General features: G+C 46.2%; 1 protein-coding gene across 2 annotated transcripts in view; it reads right to left on the bottom strand.

The window, feature by feature from the left end:
• The window catches only part of DHX37 (DEAH-box helicase 37), a 536866-nt gene that overhangs the window by 418548 nt on the left and 90472 nt on the right, over nt 1–27846 (bottom strand). For both annotated transcript variants that reach the window (XM_085634634.1, XM_085634635.1), the window contains exons 5-6: nt 10371–10731; nt 6873–7021 (exon numbers count right to left, since the gene is read on the bottom strand). In XM_085634634.1, coding sequence (XP_085490760.1) covers nt 6873–7021; nt 10371–10731 — 510 coding nt within the window. The remainder of the gene's footprint in view (nt 1–6872; nt 7022–10370; nt 10732–27846) is intronic.

The raw sequence follows: 27846 nt of genomic DNA on the forward strand, positions 1-27846 counted from the left end.
GACCCACCTGTCCGTGGTGATGGAGTTCCACGTGGACAGGAACCTTTGTAGCCTTCCCCCGACAGGTGTTATGTGGTCGGGAGGAAGGGAGAGGGCGTCACTGTTTGTTCTTGGGGGAGGACCTGGTGTTGCCGTAACCGCGTCCTCTGCCCTTTGTGCTTGAGCCAAGATAACCACCCCGGGTGTTTTTATCGTAGGTGCTTTGTGTGTTGCCTTTGTTGTAGGTTTGCTGTGACCCCTGTCCTCTACCTGCTCCTCTATTTCCGGGGCGACGAAAGGAGCCGCTCCGAAAGGACTGCGTTTGAAGAGCCCCCATGGACTTTGCAGTGTCCGTGTCCTTTTTTATTTTCTCTAGGGTGGTGTCAACCTCCGGCCCGAATAAGTAGTCGGGGTTGACAGGCTGGTTGAGGATGTTATTTTGTACCTCAGGTTTGAATCCGGAGATTCGCAACCAGGCGTGTCGTCGCAACATGACGCTAGTGTTTATGGCTCTGGCAGCTGTATCTGCGGCATCCAGTGCACACTTGATGGATGCGTTTGTGAGGAGTTGTCCCTCCCTGATGAGGATCTCTGCACCTTCTTTGAATTGGTCAGGGAGATGTTGGAGTAATTGTTCTAGTGTGTCGTAGTGTGCTCGATCGTAGCGGGCGAGGAGCGCCTGCGTATTGGCAATGCGCCATATATTAGCTGCCTGGGCCGCAACCCGTTTGCCGGAGGTCTCTAGCACCTTGGACTCTTTGTCCGGGGGAGGAGCATCACCTGTTGTTTGCGAGTGTGCCCGTTTGCGAGCATTCGCAACTACAATGGAATCTAGAGGTAACTGGCCTCTAATGTAGGTAGGGTCCCCAGGCGCCGACCTGTATTTCTTGTCGATTCTGGGGTTTATTACTCTTGCCCTGGTGGGTTCTTTGAAGATGTCCTTTGCTGGTTTGAGGACACCCTTTAACATGGGTAGAGTTTTTATATTCCTTTCTGAGGATGCGAAAGTATCCATGAGAAAGTCGTCCTCCACGGTGTCAGAGTGGAGTTGCACCCCATGATTGGCCGCAGCACGTTCAATTAGGGCGTTGAATGCGGCAGTGTCCTCTGTGGGAGATGTTTTTGCTCCATAGAGTTGCGGGTCCTGTGTATCCATAGGTGCACCCGAGTCTACAGGGTCATCCCAAGCTTGGTCAGGGTCCTGTTGGCCTTCAGGGTCCATCTCTCCGGGGTAGGGGACGTGGTCACCCATGTAGTCCTCCAAAACGTCAGTGTCGGAGTGTGTGGGAGAGAAGGACTGTGGATCCTGGTAAAAGGAGTGGAGAGGTTCGGAAAGAACTGGTTCCGAAGTCACCGGCAGCTTTTTCTTAAGCGGGATCCGGTAGGAGTCCAAAGCTGACTCTGAAGTTATTCTCCTTTTGTGGAGCACCATCCTGCCGGTGTCGGCGTCGATGACATGTGACGGAGACGACTCCGCAGGAGAGCGTTCGTCAGGCGTGAACGTGGTGTGGGTGACCCGTGTTCTGATCTGGAACAGTTTTGGGGCCGTGGATGGCGGCAGGCCAAAAGTGATATTGGTCGGTGCCGAAGAGGCCGTTGGAGCTTTTATCGGCTCGGAGCCTGACGTGTCCTGGAGGACTGCTTTGTGTTTGGTGCGTTGCGCAGCAACGGTCCGCACCTGGATTGCCATCGAGTCCTTTGTGCCGGCCGTTTCTGTAGAGGCGGGCGTGGACTTCTTCGGTGTCGGCGAGTCATCGAGTCGAGGGGCGGCAATGGCCGTCGACGTCTTTGATGAGTGTGCCTTTGGTGGTGCTGTCGAAGCGGGGTGCGACGCAGCAGGCAGTTTGACCTTTGGGGTCGGAGCCGATTGTGTCGGTGCCAGTAGCCGAGGAGTTTTGGTGGCACCGAAGCTCTTTTTCCGTGTGTCGGCGCCGACGTCGGCTGCTGCAAGCTCGGCACCGAAATCTCGTTTGGTGCGGTCGGTGCCGACGGGTTTTGCTTGCGTCGAACTTGTGGTGGGCCTCGATCCGACCAGCGTTACTTTCGGTTTCGGTTTCTGGTGAACCAATGCAGCTTTCGGTTTCGGTCTCGAAGAAGGGAAACCAGCCTTTTTGGGTAGCAATGTCTGCCGCTGAATGTCCGAGGCCGGGCCAGAGGGCGGGGCCGAAGAACTGCGGGATAGGTCTTGGGTAAGGCCCGAAGGCGATCCCTCGACCGGATCCATAGACTGGCCCACTGGGATATCCTCAGTCTGTACGGGTAGGCCTTGCTCGTCACCGGAGCTACTCTCTTCGGCCCCTAAGGCCTCATTGTAGTCTCCTACCTCGGTGTCGGCTTCATCTCTGGAAAAGAGTTGTTCTTCGACGTCTTCCGATACGGAGTCGTGTTCGGAAGCGGGGCTGGAGGGTAGGTTCTCCACGTCTTCGACATCTTCGTCTTCGGCGCTGAAGATGTTGGCTGGGGCCGGTGCTGCTTGCTGCGCTTCGAGTCTTGCTGCTCGTCGATTCCCAAGAGTCTTCTTGGATCGGAATCGGGCACAGGCCATACAGGTAGATTCGTCGTGATCCGGTGAAAGGCATTTGTTGCACACCGGATGGACGTCGATATGGGGATATTTCGCATTGCATACAGGACACCGCTTGAATGGTGTCCTCGATTCCATCGTCGATGAAGGGTCGATGGTCGGGGAAAATGCGAAAAAGTTGGTTCTGGAAGTTAGTAAACTAACAATATACTATCGATACCGATCGGGAACAGTACCGACGCGAACTAAAGGCCTTCTGGCCTGTAAAAAAGTTTTTCCTAACTTGAGTCAAGATAAGCACATCCGAACCCAATGGCGGAAAAAAACAATCTGAGGATGGAGAGGATGCCCATGCGCACTGTAGTCCAGGGGAGGAGTCACCTATCCCAGGATACTTCGAAGACTCTTCCAGGACAACAACGTGCAAACATCCGGACCCAACACTAGGCGGCGATCTATGCACAGATATGAATTCAGCAGCCCACATGCCTCGAACTGATATGTATCATGGTAATATCAAAACTCAACTAGAAAACAGGACCTGCATATACGTAAACAAAGGAAAGAGTAACCTTACCCGTAAAAACTGGGTACAGTGTCTCACCTCTCGCCTGGCAACCGCTCAGGAGGGCAGCACCGCTCTAAAAGAAAACAAGGTGTTTTTTGATATGATATAGTGCGGTAAGAGTTGGAATATATCTCAAAAAAATGATCGTATACAAGTCAAAGCTTGATATATCAATCATAAAACACCATAAGTTTGGGGAGCCAGAAATAGAACAAACAGAAGCAAAAAGAAACCATTCAAGCATACACTCCATGTGTTCATGGAGCTACATAAAGAGGAATTATTGAAATATAGCCTAACAATCATGCCAAATATTAGTGGAACTAACCACCGTTTAGTCAAATGGTGGTAGACAAAATGGAGCGTCCAATACCCAATGGTCGAAAACAGAAGAGACAGCGAGAGAAGTACAGGCTGTCGCGTTTGCAGACATCAAAAAGGAATGCCATCCTACTCTCACCTAACCGAAGGTACCGCTGGACCGGAAGAGCCTGCTGCCGGAGGGGAATGTGAGTCTCCGACCGTACTCTTAAGTAGTCAAAAGCGTACCCGCCTAATTGCCGAATCGCGTTCAGGTGAAGGTAGAAGTGTAGCCAGATCACGCATGCTCAATGTGAAAAGAGTGAACGGGCTGACTTGTGTTCACACCTTTTGTGGTTTGTCAAATCAAATTAAGAAAAGTATCTTAGCGAACTGGAAGATACTTAGCATTGGTACTACTCCGTTACCACGACCCCGGTTTGCTTTTAAACGAAGCACCAACATCAGAGACAGACTGGTTCATACCCGACCCCTTGAGAATAGGAGACACCATCAAGATACATTGTGGGATCTACCAAGAGTACGTGGGCACTTCCCTTGCGGCAATTGTGCCGCGTGCGCACATACTATACACACCACAGAAATTGACATTGGGACTCTGAAACCCTGGGTATTGACTAGTCACACAAACTGCAATAGCAACAATTTGATCTATCTCATCACGTGCCCTTGCTCACTCCGATATGTTGGTATGACGACACGGAGAGTGAAGGTACGCATACTTGAACACAAGAGCACCATTCGCTGCAAAAAAACTTCCACTAAACTGACTCAACATTTTGTGACGGCTGGACACAGTCCTCAAGATCTCAAATGGACTGTGTTAGAACGCCCCTTTATTCCCACTCATTTGACAGACATCTCTTCTTTTCTGTTTAAGAAAGAACAGCGTTGGGTTTATAAATTGGACACTGATAAGTCTGGCCTAAATGATGACATCCCTTGGGTGTCATTATAATACCACCTTTTTCTGTTTTGCCTCAGTTATATGTACTACTCATAGTGCATAGGATCATCTGGCCACCTTTGGTGTGATCTAATATAGTGCTTTTGGTCATTTGGCCTATAAATTTAATAAAATAAATTTATTAACTTTAATTTGGCTGCGGACCGCTATGCATTTTGGGGCGATCAACCCTGTTACCATCGTTTGTGTGTCTAGATGCATTCACTCTGTATCTAGTACGTTCCGTATGAACACAGAGTCATACAGCATGCTATCTACACTTGAGTATTGCTTTCTGGTGACATCCTTATTTCTTTCTTTTTTTCCCGTGATGGCCTGCTCCTGGTAGACTCGGAGGTTGTGATTGTGTTCCTTCACCACGACAAGGCATCCCTTTCGGTGTATTGAGGGTACACGATTGTACACTTTGTCGTAATTCGACCCTCATGTATATCGAGCAAGGTCTTTACACAGCATGGTCATTGTGTCTACGATCCACCCTGACACCCTATGCGCTTGCGCAGGAGATCGCTGCCAACGCCACCGAGTAGAGGCGGCCTTCCGATTGTGCGCATGCGCTGTACTACTTTTTCACTCTTTTCACATTGAGCATGCGTGATCTGGCTACACTTCTACCTTCACCTGAACGCGATTCGGCAATTAGGCGGGTACGCTTTTGACTACTTAAGAGCACACCGGAGACTCACATTCCCCTCCGGCAGCAGGCTCTTCCGGTCCAGCGGTACCGACGGTTAGGTGAGAGTAGGATGGCATTCCTTTTTGATGTCTGCAAACGCGACAGCCTGTACTTCTCTCGCTGTCTCTTCGGTTTTCGACCATTGGGTATTGGACGCTCCATTTTGTCTACCACCATTTGACTAAACGGTGGTTAGTTCCACTAATATTTGGCATGATTGTTAGGCTATATTTCAATAATTCCTCTTTATGTAGCTCCATGAACACATGGAGTGTATGCTTGAATGGTTTCTTTTTGCTTCTGTTTGTTCTATTTCTGGCTCCCCAAACTTATGGTGTTTTATGATTGATATATCAAGCTTTGACTTGTATACGATCATTTTTTTGAGATATATTCCAACTCTTACCGCACTATATCATATCAAAAAACACCTTGTTTTCTTTTAGAGCGGTGCTGCCCTCCTGAGCGGTTGCCAGGCGAGAGGTGAGACACTGTACCCAGTTTTTACGAGTAAGGTTACTCTTTCCTTTGTTTACGTATATGCAGGTCCTGTTTTCTAGTTGAGTTTTGATATTACCATGATACATATCATTTTCTTCTGACAAATGGTAATTCCTCCTTTCTTTGTTCTAGGTACATGCAGGTCCAACTTCAGGCCGTTGACAAAGCATTGGCTTGATATCCTTTTTTGATATGGTTTATTCACCTTTTGGTAATATTGCAGTAGCGTTTTTTTGAAAGGTCCTGACGAAAGCCCGATCCATCTCAGGTCTTCATGGGCTGAAACATGTTGACCACCTAAAACCCACACCATAGCAGTTTTAAATCCATACTGCAGGTGTACTGCTTTTTAATCCTGACAGCAGGCATCTCTTGATTAAAGTTAGTATTGGTGCCTCCTAGCCAGTTTTACTCTATCACCATTTCTCACAATCTCACTTGTTGTGTTTTCCTGAGCTGCACCTTTGCTCACACTTTTTGGCTCATCATATGTGGACGTAGCTAGTCCTTAACATCCAAAATAAAACATCCCTGAGCTCCTCCCTCTCAGTGAGGGGGTTGTAGCCCCCAAGGGAACTAGGTTTTTCCCTTGGGAGGAGAGTCCCTATGATGAAGCATGTCACCGATGGTGAGTGAGGGATCTCGTCCTTAAAGGGATCTGCCCTTATACGCATAGTGCTTTAAGCTTTCCTTAAGTTGGATTTACTACCACATAGGTCTTAGTATGACTTAGAGGTAGTTTTGTAGACCCTAGGATTTCTGTGTTTTGATACTAAAGAATGCGTCCCCAGCTCTAAAGGATGCGTCACCAGCTCTAAAGGATGCATCACCAGCTCTAAAGGATGCATCACCAGCTCTGAAGCATGCACTAACTCCAAGAAGGTGGTATATGGCTACAGGACATCTCTGATAGGAGTGGGGGAGTAGATCGCCTGAAGAAGGAAGCATTACACACTCCCCTCGTGCTATGGTGGAGGATCACGTAATGCTTGTAATCGGGGCCTAAGTAACAAAGGAAGTGGGTCACATGTCCAGCCAAAAGTACTGCCCACAGGTACACACTCCCTGCTTGCTGGATCTCTCCCTTCTCAGGAGCTTGCAGATTACGACCCTGCATGTGCTGGGATGTGAACGGCTCTCGGTGAAACAGCCAGTGCCCGCTGAAGGTGCCACAGGGGACACTGGCTACTTGCACTCTAGGACAAGGGGACTAAGTGAATGACATGCTCAGATCCTCTACCCTAAGTTTTAGAATTCCTGTGTAGGACAAGGTGTTTTCAGGACTTAATCCACGACGTGTAAGAGGATAAGAAATGGATTGAATAATATTTCTTACCAGCCATATCCAGCCTCATACAGAAACTGGGGCACCTGCGTGGTTTTGCCACTACCAGTTTCTCCGCACAACACAAGGACGTGGTGATCGGTGATGGCTTCCATGATCAGGTGCTCTTCTGCAAGGATTGGGAGCTTCAAACGGGCTTCCTACAGGACAAAAAAACAGGATTTAAATTTTAAAGTTAAATGGGTTGATGAATTAGACTAGGCAACAGTACAAGAAACACATGAGCACAACAAGAACCATATCTGGGTGGAAACTTCAGAAGAACGTTGGAAAGTCTTCCTGACAGCTGAAAGGGCTACAAGAGAGCACTGACGGCAGAACGTGCATAATGTAAATGCTGAATTCAAAAGACCACTAGAGACCCCAAGCAAGACCTACACCGCTCCCTTCTTAACAACATCAGTGTCCAAATACATATATACAGCCACAGACCGGCACACCAAGCAGCAAGGTGGGTTCAGGACAGAAAGAAATAGGAATACCTAAGTTTGGAGGGAAATGTAATTTTGGGTCACAGTTTGTACCAACCCACAGAATGCTGTTTGTGCCGGCTGAATACCGAGCCCTGTCGGCTGGACGCAACAGTGTGTTAGTGGGGCTGGGACATTAAACTTTAAAAATAAATTTCCATATCTCATGGATGAAGTGTATCCTACTTCTCCCTTTTAAAAAGAATGTTGTGTCCATGTGATAAATCACCCACAAAAAGGAAAAGAGCAAAGTTCTCGCTTCACAGCAAAATGCTAGAGGTTTGCATGAAGCAAAACACATTCTCGCTCGGAAAAAGCCGCCACTCAGAGACTTGTTTAAAAGGCATGGGAGTCTGTCTCTGCTAAAATCGAAAGCGTTCCTATTAACATGGAAAGGCAACAATTCCCATCACGGCAAAAACACGCTTTTTACTAAGGATGAAGATGTACCACGATCACGATCTGCTGATTTGACACTCCAGCTTTTCATGCTCCTTGGGTTCCTAAGATTAAACCCAGACAGGATATAAATATGTTTCAGAAGACCACATGTACATCCCTAAAGCAGATGTATTAACCCAGCAAACCATCCTCTACAAAAAGCTGAAGTAGCTCAGGTCTATAAAGAAATATGTCTGCCAAGTACAAAATAGGCACCTATAGGCACCGACGTGTGTGTCGTCTGAGAACTGAGGGCGACTCTTCTGTGGTGCGAGGGAGAAGAGAACGTCTCCTAGAGCTACAAGTAGCAGGGAAGGGAGCTTGTGTTGTTCACTAGCGACATGTGTGTCGTCTGAGAACTGAGGGTGACTCTTCTGTGGTGTGAGGGAGAAGAGAACGTCTCCTAGAGCTACAAGCAGCAGAGAAGGGAGCTTGTGTTGTTCATCACCGACGTGTGTGTCGTCTGAGAACTGAGGGTGACTCTTCTCTGGTGCAAGGGAGAAGGGAAGGTCTCCTAGAGCTACAAGCAGCAGGGAATGGAGCTTGTGTTGTTCATTAGCGACGTGTGTCGTCTGAGAACTAAGGGTGACTCTTCTGTGGTGCAAGGGAGGAGAGAACGTCTTCTAGAGCTACGAGCAGCAGGGAAGGGAGCTTGTGTTGTTCATCACCGACGTGTGTGTCGTCTGAGAACTGAGGGTTACTATTCTGTGGTGCAAGGGAGAAGAGAACGTCTCCTAGAGCTACAAGCAGCAGGGAAGGGAGCTTGTGTTGTTCATTAGCGACGTGTGTGTCGTCTGAGAACTGAGGGTGACTCTTCTGTGGTGCGAGGGAGAAGAGAACGTCTCCTAGAGCTACAAGAAGCGGGGAAGGGAGCTTGTGTTGTTCATTAGCGACGTGTGTCGTCTGAGAACTAAGGGTTACTATTCTGTGGTGCAAGGGAGGAGAGAACCTCTCCTAGAGCTACAAGCAGCAGGGAAGGGAGCTTGTGTTGTTCATTAGCGACGTGTGTGTCGTCTGAGAACTGAGGGTGACTCTTCTGTGGTGCAAGGGAGGAGAGAACGTCTCCTAGAGCTACAAGAAGCGGGGAAGGGAGCTTGTGTTGTTCATTAGCGACGTGTGTCGTCTGAGAACTGAGGGTGACTCTTCTGTGGTGCAAGGGAGGAGAGAACGTCTTCTAGAGCTACGAGCAGCAGGGAAGGGAGCTTGTGTTGTTCATCACCGACGTGTCGTCTGAGAACTGAGGGTGACTCTTCTGTGGTGCAAGGAAGAAGAGAACGTCTCCTAGAGCTACAAGCAGCAGGGAAGGGAGCTTGTGTTGTTCACTAGCGACGTGTGTGTCGTCTGAGAACTGAGGGTGACTCTTCTGTGGTGCAAGGGAGGAGAGAACATCTTCTAGAGCTACAAGCAGCAGGGAAGGGAGCTTGTGTTGTTAACTAGCCACGTGTGTGTCGTCTGAGAACTGAGGGTGAATCTTCTGTGGTGCAAGGGAGAAGAAAATGTCTCCTAGAGCTACAAGCAGCAGAGAAGGGGAGCTTGTGTTGTTCATCACCGACGTGTGTCGTCTGAGAACTGAGGGTGACTTCTGTGGTGCGAGGGAGAAGAGAACGTTTCCTAGCGCTACAAGCAGCAGGGAAGGGAGCTTGTGTTGTTCACTAGCGACGTGTGTGTTCTCTGAGAACTGAGGGTGACTCTTCTGTGGTGCGAGGGAGAAGAGAACGTCTTCGAGAGCTACAAGCAGCAGGGAAGGGAGCTTGTGTTGTTCATCACTGACGTGTGTCATCTGAGAACTGAGGGTGACTCTTCTGTGGTGCGAGGGAGAAGAGAACGTCTTCGAGAGCTACAAGCAGCAGGGAAGAGAGCTTGTGTTGTTCATCACCGACGTGTGTCATCTGAAAACTGAGGGTGACTCTTCTGTGGTGCGAGGGAGAAGAGAACGTCTTCGAGAGCTACAAGCAACAGGGAAGGGAGCTTGTGTTGTTGACTAGCGACGTGTGTGTCGTCTGAGAACTGAGGGGGACTCTTCTCTGGTGCAAGGGAGAAGAGAACGTCTCCTAGAGCTACAAGCAGCAGGGAAGGGAGCTTGTGTTGTTCATTAGCGAGCCTTCGCCTGGAACAGTGGGTCTTATTCTGAAGGCTTCAGCTTCAGAGTTAGGCTTCTTACAAGACATGTCCAGACCAGGAGGCCGGAGACACGTGATAAACAATTGAGGTAGGTGAGACGAAGAAAGCTTACTCTTTAAACCAAACATTCCAGGAGGATATGCTCATGAGCTTTAACGTCTTACACTGGAGAGGAGCTTGGGCGGTGGAGGGAGAGACATTCACTGCGTAAGAGAGTGGCTACAAGTTTTCATACTTATTCTTCAAAAAGAGGTTGAGCTCTGAAGCATAAAGGCATCGGAGCAGCAGTGCGGAAAAGGTGCTATGCGAATTTATATAGCGCGTGGCTACCCAAAGGCTTCCCAGAGCGGAGGGTGAAGCTTGCAGCAACAGAGCTTGTCAAGACTTGGCACGGTGGATCACATGTCCCAATTCTGCAGTCACATTGCACACTTCAAGGCCTCACTCAGAGACTCACCTGGATCTCAGGAGTTCGGTCTACGGGAATGAAGACTGCCGGAGTGGAAGAGGGCTTGCGAGCGTTGTTCACATTCTTTAATGGCACTCGCTCATCACGCACTTGTTTGTGGGTCTGCAGTGGTTCCTTAATAGGGACTGTTTGATTCTCAGGCTTTACACCATCACCATTTTCACGGTCATTGTCCCTTCTGGGTACCACCTCATCCTTCGCCTTCTCCGAATCATCAGAAGACTCCGGCTCAGACTGTGCACACTCCTCCTCTTCCTCCTCCTGCTCAGACAGCTGCCTCCGCCTCTTGTTGGATCCACAGATACTGCTGATCCTGCCCTGCCCCGAGGATCCGCTTTCTTCTATTGTCCTAAGAGGAAAAGGAAATGTATCATGAGCAATTGGTCCAGTGAAGCCAGATCCGTGTCTTTAACTCCAATAAAAGACTGAAACCCCAAACCCGTAGGGAAAACCCTGGAGAAGGGATTCACAAATTCAGAAATACAGAGAAGCAGAGTGTGACCCACTCCAGGATGCAGAAGAGGGCACGTCTATTCACAGAGACAAGGAGAGGGGGAGTGGGTACATTTGAGCATGGATCAGTGAACCAATGCACAGCGGGAGGGACATACATCTACGTGCAGAGACAGGGGGGCAGGTAAACTTCAGGATGGATCAGTGAAAATATAAATATATATATTAACTGAAAAAATCTAAGGTTAAAGTGACGGTATAGTTAGGTGATAATTTCGGTGACAAAGTAAGGTTTTAAACTAAAAAAGAAAATCACTGAAATTCACCAGTTATATATTCACAGAAAAAACCATAGGTTTCAGGCACGTTATATTTCGGAATTAGCATTTAAAAAACCTCAGAAATTCACTGAAAAAACCATAGGTTTCAGGGGTGTTATAGTTAGCTGGACTTTTCACTTGTACAAAACCATTGAAATTCCCCCGTTATAGTCAGTTCAGCTAACTATAACTCGCGCACCCGCAATGCACTGCTGATGACGTCACATATTACATCACTCATGACATGGTCAGTGACATCACTCATGACATCACTGATGACATCTCAAATGACATCACTGATGACATCATCCAGTGAATGTGTGTTTTTCTGAAAATTAAATATGTTTTATATATGTATATCTCAAGGTCGATGGAAGAATAAATGGGTATATAAGTGTCTGAATGGATGATTTGTTTTTGAAAAATTGATTGTGTAACTGACTGATTAAGTGTATCATAGTGAATACATGGCTTAGTGAGTAATGTTTAAATATGTAAATATCTGTATCAGTCTCTCACTTTGTGTATAAGTGGCTGCATGGGTTGGTGAGTAGCTACATGGGTGTCTATATAGGTTATTAGTTGGTTTTTTGAGTATCAGTCGGAGTGTCTGCATGGTTCGGTGGGGGGTATTACGTAGTGCATAGGTGCATGAATGAGTGACTCACTGTTTGTATGTGTTGAAGACAGCATCTGTGCAGGACTGTATGGGTGGATGAGTGTGTGTAAGGGTGTGTTAGTGAGTGAATGACTGTCTCAATAGTGTCTTTATGAGTAACTGCATATGTTTTAAACTAGTATATGTGACTATTGGTGTATATAAGTGAGTATATGTGAGAGTGAGAGATTGAAAGAGTTCCTGTATGAATAAGTATGTGTTTCTATAAGTGATTGTTTAAAAGACTAAGTATGTGTAAGTTTCCGTAGAAGTAAGTGTGGTGGTGTGTGTATAACTGTATATGCAAGTAAATGTATGTTTGATTCTTTATTAGCATGAGTGACTATGTGTGTGAGTAACTCTATGGATGAGTGGCATTGTGTAACAGGATGTATAGGTGTATGAGTACATATGATGAGTGAGTACATGTATGAGTGACTGTATAGGACTGTTGGTGAATGAGTGGATGTGTATGTGGATCTTAGAATTACTGAAGAGGTTGTTGTAACTGGTATTGGTATGTCCATTGTTTTGAAAATTTTAGTCTCTATTTTTGAATGTGTGTATCAAAGGTTATATTAGGGTGAGAGGAGGTCTGCCACTCTATCACAAGGATGATGTCATCAGTGATGTCATCAGTGATGTGATTTGAGATGTCATCAGTGATGTCATGAGTGATGTCACTGACCATGTCATGAGTGATGTAATATGTGACATCATCAGCAGTGCATTGCGGGCGCGCGAGTTATAGTTAGCTGAACTAACTAGAACGGGGGAATTTCAATGGTTTTGTACAAGTGAAAAGTCCAGCTAACTATAACACCCCTGAAACCTATGGTTTTTTCAGTGAATTTCTGAGGTTTTTTAAATGCTAATTCCTAACTATGCCTACAGAGATAGGACATGTGAAGAAAGAAGAAAAAATGCACTGAAAGAAAAAAAAGAAGTACAGAAAGAAGCAACAGAAGTCCTCAAAGACGAAGAAAAGTGCAGGAAGAAGGACAACGTGCAGAAAGAACAAAAAGAAGAGCAGAAAGAAGCCTTGTTGCAAAATCATCCTGTACCCTCAACTTTTTCAGACGGATACTGGTGGTAACTGAGTCTGACTAACCAGTCCTAGAGCCAGTGCTATGTTAAAAGACACTTAGAATACAGTGAAAACACCTACATACACTAGGGAACATTATGCGTTGGGGTCCCCCTGTGATTAGCATGACCTCCTCTGTAAGCCCCTAGTATATAATAGGGCAGGGGGATTAAAACTACCTCTTAAAACAGGCCACAGGGCGTTTTTGCACACGTTAACTCAGGCCCCGTCCCCTCCCTTCACCACTGTGTAAACACGCCCTGTGTCCGTTTTTAGTTGGGAGATTAAGTTCATTTGAATCCTGAGGGTCCCTAGGGTCCAACTAGCCCACTAGGTACCTCCAGTAAGTGCCACAGAGCTGCGTTGCAGAGAGGTGTCAAAAGTGGCACGGCCTGGACCACCTCTCTGCAATGCAGCTCAGTGGCGCTTACTGGAAGCACTTGGTGGGCTAGTTAGCCCCCAGGGGCCCTCAGTATTGAAGGGAAATTATATCCCCAATTTAAAACGTGCCATAGTGCGTGTTTTCACACGTCACCTCAGGCCCCGTCCCCTCCCTTCACCACTGTGTAAACGCGCCCTGTGGCTGTTCTATGTTGAGAGATTAAGTCCCCTTGAATCCTAAGGGTCCCTAGGGTCAAACTAGACCACTAGGTACCTCCAGTAAGCGCCACAGAGCTGCGTTGCAGAGAGGTGTAAAAAGGGGCTTGGCCTCAGAACACCTGTCTGCAGCGCAGCTCCCTGGCGCATACTGGAGATGCCTGTTGGGCTAGTTGGCCCTCAGGGACCCTCAGTATTGAAGAGGAATTAATTCCCCAACTTACAACTCGCCAGGGTGCGCGTTTGCAGAGTGCTGCAGGGAGGGGGTGTGGCCTTCGGCGCGATGCCAGTCTTTTATTTATTTTAATTTTTTTAAGAAGGGGGGCTGTGTGGTTCCCCTTCTTATTCTAATTTATTGGCCCTGATGACTCCATCCCCCAGGGCCTGTCTCCTAATTATATTTTTTTGACCACAATCCCCAGGGCCGGCCAATGTTTTTTATTATTTTAAAAAAATATATATTTATAGACACACCTAGGACATGCTGTACAAACCGTACGTATCTATCACCATGACGATTTGCGTGATATTCATTAAAAGGCGACTATGCATACAATGAATCCACGTGGAATGTATTTACACCACTAGTGAAGCTCTGACATGTCTGATGCCCTACCGTGCCTAATCCCGGTAGACACCCTTGTCGTTTATTTATACCAACATGGGTAGCTATTGACGGGCACATTTAATACACATGCTCACCAAGCCATTCAAAGGGGATTCGACAAAAATTCAACCTCTGTGGTACTTTGAAATTTGGAACCGCGTAGGAGGCAGGGCCCTACCCTGCCTATTCCGGTATCAGCGAACCGCAAATGGCCAATGTGGTATGTGCAAGTGCTTTGCATAACGTTTTAGCGATAAATGCACTGTGTATACGATATTATACATTGACTTCGTGGGTTCCATCTTGGAGCGGTGGCCATCTTATGGTTGCCCTCACATAGGCTACACATTGCGAACAAGCACAGGCCTTCAGATTATATGTGCTTTCTATTTGACTTCTCTGTGACCTGTGCAGCTCGGCTCCACCGCCCCAGGTCAGTCCGGTCCCACGAGCTCCCCGTCCTACGGCCACCTGTGATTAGCATCAGGGTTTGACACACCATAAAGCCTTTTCATCCCACACAAGCCCCCGGCTAATCTCTTTCACACCTGACTCTTCCTGCTTTATGGCTTGTTTTACAAACAGGAGGTGCCCGTGTTTATTGGGGTCTGTTGATATCTGATGTGGGATCTGAGCCTCGCTGGGTAAATAATTGTGGGCTGGCTTAACTGGAATGTGGGATGGTCATCATGACTCTGCCTTTTCGTTTGTAATGAATACATGTGAATGACCATATCGTAAAACAAGGAATGTGTGCCTGAAGCATGATATTTTGTATATAAGGAGAAGGCCGTTTTTGTAAGTTTAAGCAGTCTCCTGAGAACATACATTGTGTTGTACTTCTCGGATACCTGTAATTGGTCTGCAGCCAATAAACTGATCTTTGACTTCACCCAAAAGACTCTGTGTTTCTGTAGGTCTGAAACAGGAAGAACCCGAAGTCTTAGGGTGTGTTCCCCTGCACCGCTGAGTTTTGAAAACCCAGTACTTCAGTTGGCGCCCAACGTAGGGCGATTTCAGCGGTACCGGTCCAAGCCAGAGGTTCGTGAGGAGCTTCGTGCGGAAATTCCGGAGGAGGGCCGCCACTTCATCAACCCCTGCATGTCGACGTGGTCCGAAAGTCTTTTCTACGAGGTTCTCCACGTCCCGACGGCTACGAAGGACTGCTGCCCTGATTAATCGCCCTGTTTTGGACCCTTGACGATTTGGTAGAGCAAAACAATCGAGAGAGTCTTCTGGTGACGCCATCGATCATCGATATTCAGTTAAGTATAAGTGGAGCGTCTCCCAGTTTGTTTGGTATCCTTCGGGAATTTGGTATCCTTCGGGATCGCTTTGATTTGGAACTTGCAAGTGCCAAAGCCAGAGGACTCGTGTATTCACGAGACTATCGTATTCGATAATCCTTTGAAGTTTGAAACTAGACTAGTGAGCGAAGATGCCTGGTTCTAGTGTATTTGGAAGATTGTTTTGTTTGGGTTGTAGAAGGGATTCCCAATTAGAGGATTCGTGTCCGGTTCCTCCAATTGGAACTCCAACTTATGAGCTTTATGTAAAACATGGCGTGGGCCCCATTGCATATAATGAAGTATGGATCCGATACACCAGAAAGGACGGTGTTTTAAAATGGCCCCAAAATGGTAGTTTCGATACCGATATTTTAGATAATTTGGAAGTTAAATTATTTAAAAAGAAAGCCCGGCCGGCGATGTTTGATTCTTTCCGCCTATGGCGAAAGGAAGCCAAACAGAAGGAAATTAAGCTAGCAAAAAGGAATAAGAGAGAAAAAGGTATGTCAATGATGCAAGCAGCTGTGCAATTTAAAGATAATGCGGAGGAACAAATGAATGAGCAGTTACATAGACAACGCAAACTAGGGATCGATAAATGTTACCCAATTTTTGTCACCCCTACCGCAAGATGAGACAAAAGAGAAAGAGAAAGTTTCCCTAATGTCCCATTTGCTAAGTTCGCCACCCCCGTATGCGCAAAATGCCACAGCGCCTCCACAGCTCGTAAATGTGCAGCCTCCAGTAAATATGCCGCAAGTCTTCCCACAGCCGCCAGCTCCTCCTCAGCTTGCTCCTATCCCTACAGCGCGGCCCTCTCAAGGGCCGCCAGTTTTGTTACCTGTTGCCCCTGCGCTTCCTGCGCCTTTGCCTAGTGCGTCGGCTGCCTCCCCTGGCGCTTTTCCTTACACTACCCAGGCACCTGTATCTGCATCCGCTTTTCTTCCCTCTGTCTTTCCCCCTGTTTTCGCCTCAACTTCTCCTTCAGCACGACAACGAATAGCTGATGTGGTTACTAGTTTAATGTCGCCTCTCTTTGTGTCATCTGGTATGACCCCTGGTTTACAACGTAAGCAGTTGCGCAGTCAGCTGCCTAATCCTGAAGAGAAAGAGGTATTAGACCATATGGCACGTAGGTGGATTGTTCTTTCTTCACTCTATGATGTGGAGTCAGTTGTTAATGTTTTTCACAAATGGGATGCCCCGAAACAAAGGTATGTGTTTGATAAAATGTGTGAAAGCCTCTGTGAGGAATTGGAAGATCATGGTTCAAACGCAATCCCGCAGGAGTTGTGTCAAGTGCGATTTGATTTTGGAACAGGTACAATTGTGGGTCCCGAGGTAGATAAAGCAGTGGCGACTTTACTGTCCTTCAGGAATAGCGATTGTCAACAATCATTGTTCGAACAGGAATTCCCTGTGGGGAAAAAGGTAAAAGCTCGCCAATATCCGATGCGTTTGGTTCCTCCAGTTTGGAGACCTGCTGATGCAAATGCTGTTCCACCTGTCTTAGCACATTTTCAGCGTGTTTGGGTACATGTCCCATGGAAGCGTTCTGAGGTGTTAGCGCTTAAGCAGACATTGCCTGACCCCCGCAAAAACCATGCAGGATATTATAAGGAGTTATCACAAACTGCAGACTCGTGTGTCATGAATCTAGCTGACATAGATATGCTGTTCGGGAATGTGGTTCTACAGCCTTTATGGGGATCCATTCGTAATACGGATCATGCTGCAGAACTAGGGGGCACATGGGCTAATATCATCGCTGCAGACACTAGACAAGTTGGTGGCGCGAAGCCTGACCCTTTGGTAGCAGAACTCCCTTGTAGAATTATTACATACATGAAAACTTTAATGCCCGCGATGCGCGTGAATTGGGATAAACTATCTGCATGCAAGCAGAAGAAAGATGAGACAGTGTCCGATTTCTTTACAAGGTTTGAAGAAACATTTATCGACCACAGTGGTCAAGACATGAGTACTGAAGGTGGCCAACGGTTATTTGTTGATAAATTTGTGCAGAATCTACTTCTTGAGTTGTGTAAGAAATTAAAAGATTCAGAGAGTTCTTGGGCTGTTTCCTCTTCAGCGCAAATACTGGCTACTGCACAGTATTACGAAAATAGAGATAAAGACGAGAAGGATAGAACAGACAAGAAAACGAAAGAATTGAAAACTAAGGTCCTTTTACAGTAGGCTTATCCGCCACGTGGAGGACAGAATAATTATAGGCAAACTCAAGGTATCTATCAGCAACCCCAACAGTTTCAGAATAACCAGCAAATGAATGGGTATTATCAACCACGTATCCCTATAGGTTCCAATCAATGTTCATATTGCAGAGAGGAAGGTTAAGTATAGTTGTCCTAAATTAATGCAGCGTACTAGTAATGTGTATGGCGCAAGAGGTAGAGGTGGTCAGCAAGCTCCTAGAGGCAGAGGGCGTGGAAATGTTCCCCAGAACGCGCGTCCTCTTCCGCCTCAAAATACGATAAATAGCTTTGATCAGCAAGCCAATGCAACTGGTAATACAGCTCAGTACTATAATAATGATTATTATGCAGAAGACGACAATGTGGAAGGTAATGATTACTAGGACAGCCATAGACAGAGAGAGGGAGTTGTTTCAGTGCCAGTGGATCAGAGTGGACCGTATGTTAAGGTGACGACAGCGGGTGTAACAGAGCCCTTTCTGCTGGACACTGGTGCTGCAAAGAGTTCAATTATGCATTCAAAACTCCCTGGCGCGCCTTTGTCTGGCGAAATGAATGTTTCAGTAGGTTTTTCTGGCGCCCCAGTTAGGAACCCGATTTCTAGTCCTATGCCACTTTCTGTTGGACCTTGTGAGTTAAAAACACCCCTCATCCTAACAACAGGTTATGGTGAAAATCTGTTAGGATTGGATTTGTTAAAAAGATTGCATGCAACGCTATATTGTTCTCCTTCAGGAGTACAACTTACATTGGGTAAGGAAGTGATTTCCCCAATATATTTGTCAAAGAATGCATTGCCGCCTGAATTGTCATCCCTTCCGGATGTCCTTTGGGCTACTGGTCCCAATGATGTGGGTCTCTTGGAAATACCGCCATATGTGGTCACTTTAAAAGCCAATGTCAGATTACCACGCATTCCCCAGTACAAGATCTCCAATGAAGGTCAGAAAGCGTTGTTAGCAATTGTCAGTGATTTGATTAAAAAGGGTGTAATTGAAGAAACAAGAGGCAACATTTGCAATAGTCCTGTTTTACCTGTTTTAAAACGTACGGACCCTTCACAGCCACCTGTTTACAGATTTGTGATTGATCTTAGAGAGGTTAATAAGATTGTTGTGCCACAGTTTCCGGTTGTCCCTGATATAACTGCCTTGTTAACTATGATTCCAGCCTCCACTGCATGGTTCTCAGTGATCGATTTAAAGAATGCTTTCTTTAGCATCCCAATTGCAGAGGAGAGTAGGGACATTTTTGGCTTCAGTTTAGGAGGCCGAAGCTTCCGCTTTAAACGCGCTCCACAGGGCTAATGTGAAAGTCCATCAATATACAGTCAGGCTTTAAAAGCGCAGCTTGGTGCACTTGTTTTACCTAGTGGCGCTATCCTTATTCAGTACATTGACGATTTACTAATCGCCGCGGATACTGCAAGGATCTGTAAAGAAGCTACATTGTCATTGTTGCGTCATTTGTCTGCCTCTCATCATAAAGTGTCTCTCTCCAAACTGCAATATTGTCGACAAGAAGTGACCTACTTAGGTCATCTCTTATCGAAGGAGGGAAGGAAACTGACCCCAGAAAGAATTCAAGCTATCGCACAATTGAGCGTGCCAGGAACACAGAGAGAAGTGCGTGCCTTCTTGGGCATCACTTCATACTGTAGGCACTGGATACCAAATTTTTCTTTGCTGGCAAAACCTTTGTTAGCATTAACCTGTAAAAATACACCGAATCCTGTCCCATGGTCTGAAGAGTGTCAGAAAAGTTTTTGGGAATTGCGTAATGCATTATGTTCAGCTCCTGTGTCGGGTACCCCCGACTACAGTAAGCCTTTTACATTGTATGTTCATGAAAAGGGCGGTTGCGCATTATCAGTGTTAACACAGCCTTTTGGGGACAGACCGCGTCCATGCGCATATTTTTCGTCAACCTTGGACCCGGTAGCAAGGGCATTGCCAAGTTGTTTGAGAGCCACAGCGGCAGCAGCTGTGTCTATTCGACAGTCTGCTGGATTAGTGATGAATAACACATTGATCGTAATGGTTCCCCATGCTGTGGACACATTGTTAAACAAGACCAAGACACAGCACTTAACTAGTGCGCGATTGTCAGGGTATGAATTGACACTGTTGGCAAACCATATACATATAAAGAGATGCAACACGTTGAACCCAGCTACATTATTGCCGATTCCAGCAGACATGGATGAGATTGAGCAGCATGATTGTCTGTTCAGAACAGAAGAAGAGACGAAAGGGAGAATAGATCTTAAAGATACTCCCCTGACTGAGTGTGATGGTACCTTATGGGTGGATGGTTCGTGCTTCAAGCTTCCGAATGGTGATACGACTGCTGCATATGCTATCACGACTTTGCACACGATTGTTGAAACTGCACGTGTGCCACATAATTCGGCTCAAGCAGCAGAATTCATTGTCCTTACAAGAGCATGCGTGTTGTCTGAAGGAATGAAAGTGAACATATATACTGACAGCCAGTATACCTTTGGCGTGGCCCATAGTTTTGGGCGCCTATGGAAGGAACGTGGGTTCCTGACTTCGCATGGAGCTAAAATTCAGAATGGCAAGTTGGTGAATGATCTCCTTGAGTCACTGACCCTACCGTTACAAGTTGCGATTATGAAATGCAGTGCGCACAAGAAAGTCACGGATGATGTTGGTCGTGGTAATGCATTTGCTGATGAAATCGCGAAAGAAACAGCAAAAGATGTGAAGACTCAAATGTATGTTGCAGGCCCTGCAAGATGGGTTGGTGATGTTGGAATGTGTGAAGACACGATAGAGAGTGTGAAGTCCCTTCAAGCTGAAGCCACAGAGAAAGAGTTGAGCAAGTGGAGAGAAAGTACGGGTAAATTGGATGAGAATGGTTGTTGGGTTGATTTGTCAGAACATCGGCGATGGTTGTTACCTGATGCATATGTGCTTCCAGTGGTTACTATGGCACATGGAATGGCACATATCAGTGTGAAAGGAATCTGTAAGTTGTTGGCCCCAGTATGGCAGAACGCTGGAATTCCCAAGTGTGCAGAGAATGTGGTCAAGAATTGTATGGTATGTTTGAAATATAACCCTGGTAGGGGAACCCCAACTCCAGCTGGTCATTTTGCGCCTCCATCATATCCATTTGAGGTTTTGCAGCTAGATTTTATCCACATGGAAAGGTGCAACAACTTGAAATATGTACTGGTTGTTGTTTGCGCTTTTTCAAAATGGATAGAAGCATAACCCCTAAAAGACAACACTGCTTTATCCACAGCCAAAGCCCTTGTGAAAGAATTTTTCCCTAGGTTTGGAATGCCAAGAATGGTGTGGAGTGATAATGGGAGTGAATTTGTGGGTCGAGTGATGAAGAATGTGTGTGAGGGATTAGGTATAAAGCAGAAATTTCACGCTGCAAATCACCCCCAATCAGCTGGATTAGTAGAGTGCTACAACGGCACCCTGAAGCTCAAACTGGCCAAAATCCAGGCGAGCTGCGGTCTTAAATGGCCTGACGCTCTGCCTCTAGCACTCCTATCCACAAGAATGACTGTGCATTCACGAGTGGGACTTAGCCCATATGAGATCATTTTTGGCCGCCCGGCCAATGTATGGGGTGTGCCAAGACCGACAAAATTCAGCGAAATCGAACATCCAGTACTGCTTGACTATCTGTATGAATTGACGGCTAAATTGCGTGTTTTACACCAACAGGTGCATGATACTCTGCCCCAGGCCTCTGAAGCTCCCGGACACCCTATCGACCCTGGCACATGGGTTCTCGTGAAAAACTTTCAGCGAAAGAACAACGATGAGCCCCGTTGGATCGGCCCTCACCTCGTACTTCTGTCGACAAGATCAGCGGTTCGAGTGAAAGGGAAAAAGAATTGGATTCACGGCGCCCACTGCAAACGGATCCCTTTGCCCCTACCATACGACCAGTGGGTCCAGAAGGGTATCGCTGATTCTGAAACAGACACTGTACCTCGTTTTGTACCATTTAGTGATGCACACGTAAGAGGCACAACTTCAGAACAAGAAAGTGACGATATTTTGCAAGAAGCTGTGCCACCGTCAATTCGATTGGACACCACAGAGCCTGAACTCTTGTTTCAAGACCAGACAGTACCTGGCAGAAACCGATATAACTGTCAGACCACGCTCGATTCAATGCACAGGAGCAGAACGCCGCAAGTTCCCAATGCCCCTCCCAGGTTCTCCAGCACTGCACCTTATTGCACGAGTGCCAAACAAACCCAAGGGGGGAAAGGGGATGGGACAGAGAAGAGACGGCCACACTGCTGCTTCTTATTTTCTTTCTTCTGACTCCTCCTTCTTATCTTCTTCTGCTAGCACGACAGCTTAAGGACTGTAATATAATAACACAATTAGTCCTACGTCTATCAGCTACCCTCCTTATATATTCTCTTCGTCTTATTACCTACCCTGTCTGAGTGTGACCCTTGCCTCTCTTCTGTTGTATGGCTTTTCTTTTCTTTTCTTGCTTCTATGTGCTGCACCTGAAATTGTCAGAGTGTTAATTCCCTGTTGTGTGTCTAATCTTCTAAAACTCTACCCCTTTTCTTTTACCCTACAGGTTCCTCACCTATTGAATTTACAGCTGGGCTACACCTAGGGTTCTGAGTAGGTAAGTATTCTTCTACTTGTTAGTCCTTCTTACATAGTAGTCCTCTGCAGCAAGTTATGCTATTTAGTTTTAGTCTTTATTGATAATTATGTATTTGTTCTGATATTCACTTCAGTAACTTCCTCCTAAACTAGGAGATGACTTTCTCTAAGCGTCACTTGAAAACAGCCGGCAGTTTTACTTCACTCTGCCTCAAGGTATATTTGCTCACGACTGACACTTGCCGCTAGCACTAGCTCATAGTCTGGTGAAAACCTCACAGCGTCTCTTATACTTTAATCACCACAGCCTAGAAATGAGCCGCAAGTTTTTATGCGCGTTCACCCACTGCTCCACACGGAACAGTCTTACCGCGCTCTTCAGATGATTCGAATTCCTCACGGACAACACACAAACTCTCCTCCACGACTTCTTCCACAGGATACTCAGGACGGGGAAAATGCGAAAGTGGTGCGCGTCGAAGTTTTCCCTATTACTACGCGACGCACCTCAACAACCTTCTCTCCCTCAATTCTCAGGTGAAGTGCGCCTCAGCACGGGCGCTTCACCTGGAACTATCTGATGGCGAGTGAGCGCTAGAGCGCTAACTCGCTGTCCAAACGGAGGGCTCTTGGCGGCCGTCTTAGAATCGGTTTTGGTCAATCTTTTACATAGATCTTTTGTCTTCTTCATTCTTCCCTTTGCCCTTACTCTTACCGGGCTCACAAACAATGTTTTCCTGAATCGTGGTTTGACAATCCTGACAGTACCCTCCCTCAAAGTGCTTCCTTTCAGCTTGGGCTTTTTGGGAAATTTACTGTGAAATTCCCTAATTAATCGAGGGGCATGAATGTCTGAGGATAACACCCAAGATCTTTCCTCGGGGCCATAACCCTTCCAATCTAACAGATAGTATAACTTTCTCTTCTTCACCTTAGAATCTACTATCCTTTGTACCTCAAACTCCTCTCCTTGCTCAGTTTGGATTGGTTTGGGGGGGTTTGTTGATTCTTAAACCACTCAAAGTCTTTTTTAATAGAGAAACATGGAACACTGGATGTATGCGCAACCCCTTGGGTAGCCTTAATTGATAGTTCAAGGTACTCAATTTCTTGTCTATCTGATAGGGTCCTATGAATCTAGGTTGAAACTTCCTGACCCCCTTAAGTTTCAGATTTTTTGTATTCAGCCAAACCCTGTCACCTTCCTGTAACTCAGGTTCCCTTCTTCTCTTTTTATCTGCATAGTGTTTGTAGTCCTCTTTTGTTTTGGTTAGATTTTTAGTGGCTAGACTATGCACTCGTGTCATGTGTTCAACTAAATCTGTGACTGCTGGAACATCCACTTCCTGGAAACCTAATGCGTGATGGGGGTGCCTCCCCGAGTTCAAATAAAAAGGGGAATAACCTGTGGACATGTTCTTAGCGTTATTATGTGCAAACTCAGCTGCCCACAGGTAATCTTGCCAGTCCCCCTCGTGATCTAATAAACACAGTCTCAGATTCTGCTCTAATTCTTGGTTGGCACGCTCTGTCTGCCCATCAGATTCAGGATGATAACTAGTGGAATATCTAGTGTCAATGTTCAATTTTCGGGTGAAGGCCTTCCAAAAATGGGATAAAAATTGAGCACCTCGGTCTGATTAAAACCTTAGGAATACCATGTGCTCGGACTACATTTTGACTAAAAGTGTGTGCTAATGTTTTAGCTGTAGGTAATCCCTTTAACGGTACAAAATGTGCCATCTTGGTAAAGGCATCCACACAAACTAATATGGTGTCAAAACCCTGACTCTATGGCAAATCTACAATTAAATCTAAGGTAACTGTATGCCAGGGGTAAGGTGGTGTGGGTAAGGGTCGCAAGAACCCTTGAGGTGCTTGCCGCTCCGATTTTCCCCTAGCGCAGATCTCACATGTGGCTACGTACTGACGTACATCTTTTTTCACATCCGGCCACCAGAATCGTCTTCTCACCAGTTCTTCTGTCTTAGTCATGCCTTTATGACCTGCCAAAATACCATCATGACATTCCCTTAAGGCCTTCTGCTGCATTTCAGGTGTGGGCAAGTATAGTGCCCCATCATGGTATGGTAAACCTTCTCGAATTTCTCGCCTTGTATCTCCTTCCAACCAGTCTGTAATTCCCTCCAAGGTCATTACATTCAGATTCTCCTTCCTTTGAGTCTCCTGCAAAATCGCTCCAACCAGCCTTTCAGCAGGGATGATTGCCTGATCCTTGACCTCTTCCAAGACTCCTTCGGTTCCCAGTCTGGAAAGGGCATCTGCCTTACCGTTCTGCAACCCAGGTCGAAAGGTTATGACGAAGTCAAAATCTGCGAAATACAATGACCATCGCAATTGCCTTGGGGTTAATGTTCTGGCCGACTTTAAAAATTTCAAATTCCTATGATCGGTATACACAGTGACCACATGTCTTGCACCCATCAAACAATGCCTCCAATCCTTAAAAGCATCCTTGATGGCTAACAACTCCTTTTCTGTGATGGTATAATTTATCTCAGCTGCTGTCAATTTCCTGGAACGGAAAGCCACTGGATGCAATTGCCCCGTTGTCTTGTGCCTTTGGGACAATACTCCTCCCAATGCCAAATTTGACGCATCAGTTTCTACATAGAAAGGCTCTGAAGGATCTGGATGGAGTAAGATCGATGCTGTTGTAAAGTCTCTCTTTAATTGTAGAAATGCCTCCTCGGCTTCCTTTGACCATTCAAATTAAACCCCCTTCTTTAACAGTTTCGTAATGGGGATTAACTTCTTGGAAAAGTTTTGTATGAACCTCCTATAGAAGTACGCGAACCCAATGAAACTTTGAATTTCTTTCACAGACTTAGGGGTTTCCCAATCGATGACGGCCTTGATCTTATGCTCATCCATGGTTATTCCACTGGCCGCAAAAACAAACCCCAGAAACTCCACGGTGGTGACATTGAAAGCGCACTTCTCTAACTTGACAAACAAGCTGTTGTCTCGCAACTTCTGTAAGATCTTCTTAACATGCACCTGATGTTCTTCTTCGGTGTCAGAATAAATTAGTATATCATCTATATATACTATAGCACTCTGATCTATGAACTCCTTCAGTACATCATTTATGAAATGTTGAAAGGCAGCTGGAGCGTTGCACAATCCATAAGGCATGACTTGATATTCATATAGCCCATGCTTAGTTCGGAAGGCCGTCTTCCATTCGTCTCCTTCACGAATTCTGACAAGGTGGTAGGCCCCTCTCAAATCTAATTTTGTGTAAATTTTTGCTTCTTTAACCTGATCCAATAACACAGATATGAGAGGTAAAGGATAACGATTTTTGATGGTTATGCGATTGATCGCTCTATAATCTATGCACGCTCTCAATTCTCCCTTCTTCTTGGGAATAAAAAATAATGGAGATGAGACCGGCGATTGAGATGGTCGGATGAATCCATTGGCTAGGTATCTTTGTATATACTTCTTCAAATGCTCATCTTCTCGCTCTGTCAATGCATAGATTCTACTGCAGGGAAGGTTGGTTCCTGGTTCCAGATCTATTTTACAATCATAGTCTCTATGCGGAGGGAGTTTTTCAGCCTCCACTTCGTTAAAAACATCCTGAAATTCGCTGTATTCTTCTGGCAGACTTATGGTACTTATCACACAAATGGTCGTCTCTTTTTTACTCAAATGATATGCCGGTGATTCCTCTTGATTTCTTTTACAATCCCTGTGGCAATTCAACCTGCAATACTTAGAATTCAAGGCTATAGTTCGTGCCTCCCAATCGATAGTGGGATTATGCTCAGTGAGCCAAGGGAGACCAAGAATCAATTGAAACTGTGGAGCATCTATTAAATTGAATTCCAGTATTTCTAGATGTCCTTCTTCAGATTCTAGCTCTACAGGCTCCGTATGGCTCACAATGGGTCCAGATGAAAGATTTGTCCCATCGACAGCTCGTACTGCTTCACTCTTTTCTTTCTTGATAGCCTTCAATCCGATCCTTTCGGCGAACTTTAGATCACAAAAGTTACCCGTGGCCCCTGAATCAATCATGACTGCGACTTGTGTTAAATTTCTTTTCTCGGAATCGTAAGGTCATCATTAACACCAGATGTGGAGATGCTGACTGCAGGGTATTTGCCAGGGTATGAGCTTCTGGAGTTGTCCTAGATTCTGCAACCACCAGTCCAACTCCATTTACTGGTGGTGCGAGGCGTTTTCCGCCGGCGATTGCTTGGGCTTCTTGGGACAATTACGAACGAAATGTCCCCCGTTTCCACAATATAGGCATTGTTTATTTACTCTTCGCCTCTCCTTCTCTTCCTTCGAGAGAGGACCTCGAATGGTCCCAATCTGCATTGGCTCTCCTCCCTTGAATGAGTCCAAATCCTTGTTCCCTTCCGTTCTGATTCTATCAAATCTCGGTACACTTGGACGATATTCCTTTTTTCTCTCTCCTCTCCTTTCACTTTGACGGAAGTCAATTTCTAAAACCAAATCTATTAGCGCTGAAATCTCTGTGGGTCTGTTGGGCACTTGCGCTAAAGCATCCTTTAGTTCATCTTTTAAGCCACGATAGAACACTGCAGCTCGTTTGTTCTCCGGCCATTCAGTCTCCACTATCAGCTTATTGAATTGGGCCAAGTAGGCCACCAAGTCTCGGTTGCCTTGTCTTATTTCCAATAGTTCGTTGTCGGTTGCTTGGGAGACCCTGCGTCGGTCGAATATTCAAAGGAATTCTTTCTTGAACTCTTCCAGATTGTATAATATTGGGTCATTACGGGTCACTAAAGGCATTGACCAAGACGCCGCATCTCCACTTAAATACGACAAGATAAATGCCACTCGAGACTGCGCATCAGGGAAAACTGCCGGACGGCACATGAAGTGTAAGGTGCACTGTGTTATGAACACTTGAGCCTTCTGGGGGTCCCCTCCAAAACGCTCTGGAGGAGCCAACGGAATTACTGGAGACAAAGAATGAATGACTTGAGTTGTTATCTTAGGGTGGGGAACTGTGGTGTCACTAAGATTCCCTTCTTGTGGGGCTGGATAATTTAAACTAGAACTAGATACAAAACTACTTACTTTTTGGGCCAAATCTGTAGTCTCTTTTTTGAGCTCTCTATTCTCTTCCCGAACCGTTATTAACTCCCTCTGAATTCCTTCTAAAATGTACCCTAGTTTCTTCAAGTCCAAACCTTCCGCCATTCTGCTCAGGCGCTACTTCAACCGTGGGCACTTCACTCTGTCAGACCACGCTCGATTCAATGCACAGGAGCAGAACGCCGCAAGTTCCCAATGCCCCTCCCAGGTCCTCCAGCACTGCACCTTATTGCACGAGTGCCAAACAAACCCAAGGGGGGAAAGGGGATGGGACAGAGAAGAGACGGCCACACTGCTGCTTCTTATTTTCTTTCTTCTGACTCCTTCTTCTTATCTTCTTCTGCTAGCACGACAGCTTAAGGACTGTAATATAATAACACAATTAGTCCTACGTCTATCAGCTACCCTCCTTATATATTCTCTTCGTCTTATTACCTACCCTGTCTGAGTGTGACCCTTGCCTCTCTTCTGTTGTATGGCTTTTTTTTTCCTTTTCTTGCTTCTATGTG

The sequence above is a fragment of the Triturus cristatus genome, chromosome 11 (assembly GCF_964204655.1).
Source record: "Triturus cristatus chromosome 11, aTriCri1.1, whole genome shotgun sequence".
In the NCBI taxonomy this organism is placed as follows: Eukaryota; Metazoa; Chordata; class Amphibia; order Caudata; family Salamandridae; genus Triturus; species Triturus cristatus.